The sequence below is a fragment of the Condylostylus longicornis genome, unplaced genomic scaffold (assembly GCF_029603195.1).
Source record: "Condylostylus longicornis isolate FDR11 unplaced genomic scaffold, ASM2960319v2 ptg000030l, whole genome shotgun sequence".
In the NCBI taxonomy this organism is placed as follows: domain Eukaryota; kingdom Metazoa; phylum Arthropoda; class Insecta; order Diptera; family Dolichopodidae; genus Condylostylus; species Condylostylus longicornis.
Window position 1 is genome coordinate 217,392 of NW_026577999.1, and position 7,000 is coordinate 224,391.

The window sequence follows — 7,000 nt, forward strand, 5'->3', positions numbered from 1 at the left end:
TTTTATTTCACAAGTTCATTCAAAACAAAACAAGTTACTCATTTCAATTTTTAAAACAACGAGCTTTGCAACGAGCTTGAACTTCCCCGAATTTTCCGAACCGAAAAGCAGGATTAACGTTCCCCATGTATAACATTGAAAAAAACTTTAAAAACCGGACTTCATGGATGGAAAAAAAATCAATCAAATTTATTTTGAAAGAGGATGAAGCTAATATCAGACGATTGCTTAGTGCATTTTAGTAAGGCAAAGTAAACATAACTTAGCTAACAAAAGTGGCTATAACTGAAACCGTCATTATTTATAGATGAAAAGGGAAAGGAAAGAAAAAAGGTGGAGGAAAAAGATAATAATAACAATATTTATTCAACATTATCAAGTAAATTAAAAACTTAAACAGCTAAAATACAACGTATACGACTCTTGTACGGCGAGTAAATAGAAAACGTCACATAAACTAGGAATAAATTAAACAAAACCAATACTACCGTATAGTCTGGCATTAAGCACTCTCTTACTTATGTTCGTACAAAAAACAAACAAATACAAGATAATTTCGCGCAACATATACGCGTCACTGGCTCGTGCGAGTAGGGGAAACCTAAACGGATCTGATCAACCCATGCCACGAAGACCGAATCGAAGGGAATGGTTCTGCACAGCTTCAATACGATCAATATCAACATGACGAAGAGGATTAACATCAATGAAAACGTTTTTTGTTCCTTTTTTCTAAGTCTTTACATGCTATATACCAAATTTACTGCAGGTACTCGTATATGAGAGAAATTTTCTTGTTCAGCTCTAGTAAATTTAATGAAAACAAATGTTTTACAATTGACATATATTACATAGCAAATTCAAAAAAAAAGAAATTGAATATTTTGCATTTTTCAACAACAAAGTTTTCTTTAACAAATTTATTTTGGTAGAACACTTCCAAAATAACTTTAAGATTTCAAATTAGCTCAAATGTTGCATATATTTACAAAGAATTAAGTGTTCTACAATTTTTTTTTATTTTCCTTATTTTTAAATTTCCTTGTCAAAGGACTGGATCTTAGAGGGAGCTTTCATACAATTGGATCACTTCAACACACGATTTAGAAGTTCAAAAAACCTTGGTACCTGTATTAAACTTTAAGTTAATCGTGTTTAGGGGGCCAAAACCGCACTGTCACCTACTAGTGGTAGGCAAAGGCAACGGTAATGGTGGAGGATAAAGGGGTCGTTATTAAGTCCACTATAGCTGACGATACAGTCTTCATTTCTGCTGCAAAAGGGAGTTCGCAGAGCGGGGTTCTTTCGCCCCACCTGTGGTCCATTGCAGTGGATGATCTAATCGCTGCTCTCAATTGCTTCGGGGCACGTGTCTGGGGATACGCCGACGATGTGGCCTTCGTCGTACGGGGAAAATGTGAGAGCACTATTTCTGATCTGGGGGGGTAAACCGCATTCTACCAACCTCCTCGTGGTCCCTCCTGGTAACCAATATACTGGGCTAATAGGTAGAGCGTGCAGGGAGTAGGATTTTGACCTGTAGGGAAGGCCTGGTAGCATAGCTATCTAGACTCCTTCATGCAGGAAAAAATCACGAAGCAACTGCCGGTGGTGCTGCCTTGCACGTCAGGAGATTGGTTTCTCAAAGGCTAGGAGACGAAAACTCCGAAATCAAATGACCCGGTCCTCCAGGTTGGGGGTTAGTCGTACGGTTAACACCCGGACACTACAAAAAACTAACTGTGTTATGCAATCTTTACAAATGCCTTGGATATTGGATGGAAATAATGGTATAAGAACTAGGAAACGTTTAAAGGACAATGATTTAAATTTAGGTACTTGGAATATAAGAACAATGTTACAATCTGGAAAAATGCAAGAAGTAGCATATGAAATGTTGCGATATAAAATAGATATATTAGCTATACAAGAAACCAGATGGAAAGGATATGGAAAAATTAATAAACAGGAATATATAGTATACTATAGTGGTGACGAGAATAGAAGAGGAATGTACGGTACAGGGTTTATCATAAACAAAAAATTAAGAAATAACATATTAGGATTTACACCCGTTGATAGCAGGCTGTGCTCGTTGAGACTTAAAGGGAAATTCTGCATTATTACAGTTATATTTGCGTATGCACCAACAGAAGATTCCGAAGAACAAGAAAAAGATGTTTTTTATGATAACCTAAGTACATTGTGTGAAAAGGCAGGATCGTATGACACTCTTATACTCTTGGGCGATTTTAATGCGAAAGTTGGAAAGGAAGAATTTGTGCTGGAAGTTGCTGGGAAACATTCTTTACATGACAACACGAGCGCGAATGGTTTGCGCCTGTGTCAATTAGCCAGTGAAGCTGCATTAAAAGTCAAAAGTACTTGTTTCGAGAGAAAGGATATATATAAGGGAACATGGAGGGTTCCGGGTTCACAGGTAGTTAATCAAATTGATCACGTATTGATCTCCTCGAGAAGAGCTTCCTCCATATTGAACGTTAGATCATGTAGAGGAGCAAACTGTGACAGCGATCACTTTCTTGTGAAACTGGTTCTTAGACAAAGAATTGCTAATGTTGCCAAAGAAAGAGGCATTAAGAGAATCAAATGGGACACCGAAAAATTAAAAACCCCCGAAATTCGAGAACGGTTTCAATCCCGGGTGAACGAGATACTTAATGCCAATAACAACGCTCAAGAAAATGAATCAGTAAATGAAGAGTGGAAACGAATTGAAAACACCCTTAACACAGTTGCTAACGAAGTAGTAGGAAGGAAGCCGATCGAACGAAACATAGATTGGTTTGATAACGAATGCAAGTTAGCCATTAAAATTAAAAATGATGCGAGACAAAAAATGTTAAATAGAAACTCAAGATCAAACCACGAAAACTATAATCAAAAGAGGAAATATGCTACTAAACTATGTCGAAAGAAAAAGAAATTAATGATGAAAAGACAAGTAGAAAAAATTCAAGAAGCACACTTAGAAGGCAACACTAGGGAAGTTTATAGAAGAACCAAGTACCAGACTAAAGGTTACCAAGCGAAACTTAATGTCTGCAAAGATTCAGAAGGTAATCTTATAGTTGAAGAAAGCAAAGTTATGGATAGATGGGTCGAGTATTTCCAGAAAACACTTAATGAAGGTTACAGTGCAGATGAAGAAAACGTATACGATAATGTACCTCTGGAGCCAGTTATAGACATGCCAACGATTGACGAGTTAAGGAAAGCTGTAGATAAGCTGAAAAATAATAAGGCTCCGGGAAAGAGCGGCATAACGATTGAGCTGGTCAGAGGTGGTGGGGAGATATTGTTAAATAATATACACACTCTGATCTGCAATATATGGTGCAATGAAAGGATGCCTGACGACTGGACACTGGGGCTTCTTGTTCCCATACATAAAAAGGGGGATAGAACCTTGTGTAGCAATTACAGGGGTGTCATGTTGCTGGATTCTTTATACAAGATATTGTCTAACATCATATACAATAGATTAAAGCCATTCAGTGAGGTAACCATTGGTGAATACCAATGTGGATTTAGGAAAAACCGCTCTACTGTAGATCAAATATTCCTTTTGAAGCAAACAATGGAGAAATGTTACGAATATAACATGGATCTACATATCCTATGTATAGATTTTCAACGGGCTTTTGATTCAGTAAAACGAAGCAAGATACGTGAGGCATTAATTGGACGCGGTATACCCCACAAACTAATACAAATGACGTTACTGACAATGCAGGACTCCAAAACTTCTGTATTGATACAAGGCCAGACGTCTAAAGAATTTGCAGTCAAAGCTGGAGTTAGGCAGGGTGATGCTTTATCAACCTTAATATTTAATATGGTTTTGCAACACGCTATTGGAACGCTAGAAAATGGGGGCCACATATTCACGAGGCCGTACCAAATAATGGCATACGCAGATGACGTATGCATTGTCTCAAAGAGTTATCGAACGATGGCTGAAACGTTCGTCGTTTTGGCTGAGATGGCACTCGAGGTAGGTCTTTTGGTTAACGAAGAAAAAACAAAGTATTTGAGAATGAGTCGAGATGAAAGAAGAAGAGCACCACAAAACATTACCATAGGAGAATATAACTTCGAAGGAGTTACGCATTTTAGGTATTTGGGTGCAACGATATTTAATGATAATAGTATGCACGCCTGCATAAATGAAAATATTCAAAATGGCAATAGAAGTTATTACGCAAATAAGAAACTATTTCAGTCTCGACTATTATCAAGAAACTTAAAAACCATTTTATACAAAACGACCATCAGACCTATAGTGACTTATGGGTGCGAGGCATGGTCTCTGACTCAGGGTGATGAAAATAACTTAAAAATCTTCGAACGAAAAATATTAAGAAAGATTTTTGGTCCCAAACGACTTGAAGATGGAGCATACCTTCTTCGTACGAACGAAGAGTTGAATCAATCAATACATGGCGAAAATATTGTAAAACACATCAAGTCCCAAAGATTAAGATGGGCTGGCCACTTAGCACGGATGCATGAAGACCGCAAACAAAAACGAACCTTCGAATATAAGCCACTGTTAAGTAGAGGAAGGGGCAGGCCACGAGCTAGGTGGATAGACGGCATAGAAAGTGACTTGCGAACACTAGGGGTTCGCGACTGGAAGAGAGAGGCAGAAAATAGAGCAGAATGGAGGCAAATTGTAAAGAAGGCCAAATCTCACCACGAGATGTAGCGCCAGAAGAAAGAAGAAGAAAAGAAAAGACTATTTCTGATCTTCTACAGCAATATCTACGTGTTGTGGATAGGTGGTGTGAAGGCGTTGGGTTTAATATAAATCCAAGCAAGAGCAATTTGGTCGCCTTCACCAGACGCAGAAGCAGGGATAGATTAACGAGCACAATTCTGTTTGGTGAACGTATTCGTTACTCCAGGGAGGTAAAGTATCTGTGGGTAATACTGGAATACCCATATAGATAGAGTTATCGAGTGATGGTCGGGTTGCCGCCACTGCACCTCCATATATGGAAGGAAGCTCGGCTAGAGACTTACCGACTTCTCTCTGGCGAGGACGGGGCAGGGCTAAAGTTGGCCCACAGGACTCACAGAGACTTCATTGAGAGCGATCCGATTCTAAGAATAACCATGTCGGATACCTGTCTGCCGCTTTACAACTTCGACCACAGGTACAGGGTTCTGTTTCCCAATCGATGGACGTGGGATCGGGGTGGTCTGGTACTTAGGTCGGGTTCGAGCGTGTGGTATGCGGACGGGTTCAAAACGGAGTCGGGTGTGGGTTCGGGCGTATACGGTGTCCACCCGGACACGCGTGTATATGCAACCCTTGACCCGGTATTGCACAGTGTTCCAGGCCGAAATACATGCAATAGAGATCTGTCTCAGAATCAATTTGGAAAGGGGGTATAGAAACCGCACCATCTATGTGTTCTCGGACAGCAGAGCGGCGCTTCGTTCAGCTCAGGTTACATCCAAGCTGGTTTGGGGCTGCCTTGCTGCACTTACGGAATTGGCATGGGAGAACAGAGTCACGCTCATTTGGGTGCCGGGCCATAGTGCCCATGCGGGCAACGAAATTGCCGATGAGCTGGCGCGGAGGGTGATCTGGGGCTGCCTTTCTGCGGTCTGCCTTCTTCCGCCGTGGGGGCCAGGTTTGCCTGCCTGCTCGCGGCGGAATGTGCCCGTCACAGAAAGGACACGAAAGGGTGCCGTCATGCGAAGGTGTTTCTTTCGGCGTACTCCAGCGTATTCGCCGCAGAGTTGCTGGGGATGAGCAGAAGCCGGGTTCGCACTATTGCGAATTTCTTTACGGTGCACTGCCCTGCACAGGCTGGGGAAGTCGGGCTCCCCCCTGTGCAGATTTTGTGGAGATGGCGATGAAAATATTTGAAAAAAAAAAATTTTAAAACCTGTTTTTAGTGTTTTTTTTTATTAAATTTTTTAAATTTTCCAAAACTTATTGACTGTTTTTGTCGCATATTTCTGTTTTTTTTTAATCACGAAAACGTTTTATTTTTTTTTCACTAAGCCTTATTCAAAGTGGCGCCCTAATTTCTGATTTTTTTTTTATTTTTTTAATTTTGTAATTCAAGAGAAAAATAATTACTTTCTTTGCGCGTACATTACGCACTCTTCTTAATGTCCTATATCTTTTTTATTGTTAAAGGATTTTTTACCTTGTATGTGCTTTAAAATACATAGAAAATGCTTTACTTTGATAATTTCACTTTGATGAAAGAATTATGCGTACATAGTTTTGAAGAATTATTATATAATATTTTTTTTTTATAATTTTTTCGCTAATTTCTAGAGAAGAGTATATTTTAATTCAACATTCTAAAGTACTTAATTTAGTAGGCACACATACGCCTACAAGAATCATAAATGGTTTTTCACTTTTATGTTAAGTGGCATATACTTATGGTGACACCACCCTTATATTAAGACTATTAATTAATATGAAAGATAAAGTGGAGTTTTAATACAATTATTATGTTAATATTGCTTTACGCCTTCTTTTGAGCAATTTATTAATATATGGGAAGGCATTTTAGAAAAGTCTAAACATAAAAATTTAGGTTATATTAGAAGGTATAAAGTTGCGTTTGAGAAAATCTGAGAGAAAGTTTTTAAGTATTCATTTTAAAAGGATCATAATTGTATTTTGAATATCGCAATTTGAAAATATTAGCTCTCAATCTAAGTTTAAATTCGCTTTTGTAAGATTTGTAACCTTAAACCGGGCACTATTATGTAAATTGACATGGTAATAGTTGTATTTTAAAAAGAAGTCTTTAAATAATGAATCAGGCTAAGAATGCTCACCGTTATATTTAAGAAATATGCATGATAATTACAATGTGTTGTGGCACAGTTTTTGTAATTTACTTTTCCAATGTTACGTTGATCAAATAAAAATTACGTAAATAAAATTAAATTATTGTGTGATTAATTTGAGTTTTGTGCTAATTTTAATAATACATAC

At 38.3% G+C, this 7,000-nt stretch overlaps 1 protein-coding gene across 1 annotated transcript; it reads left to right on the plus strand.

Annotated features, from left to right (window-relative positions):
* Nucleotides 1–1,762: 1,762 nt before the first annotated feature.
* On the plus strand, nt 1,763–4,732 carry LOC129608086 (uncharacterized). The gene is made up of 3 exons (XM_055519409.1): nt 1,763–2,823; nt 2,962–3,321; nt 3,505–4,732. Exons 1-3 carry the CDS (start codon nt 1,763–1,765, stop codon nt 4,730–4,732), a joined length of 2,649 nt encoding a protein of 882 aa, XP_055375384.1.
* Nucleotides 4,733–7,000: the final 2,268 nt, after the last annotated feature.

Coding starts and splice junctions, on each gene's coding strand:
- LOC129608086 (XM_055519409.1), top strand. CDS start 1,763: ATGCCTTGGATATTGGATGGAAATAATGGTATAAGAACTAGGAAACGT. Junction 2,824..2,961: donor TGGTTTGATAACGAATGCAA/GTTAGCCATTAA, acceptor AATGATGAAAAG/ACAAGTAGAAAAAATTCAAG. Junction 3,322..3,504: donor AGAGGTGGTGGGGAGATATT/GTTAAATAATAT, acceptor CATATACAATAG/ATTAAAGCCATTCAGTGAGG.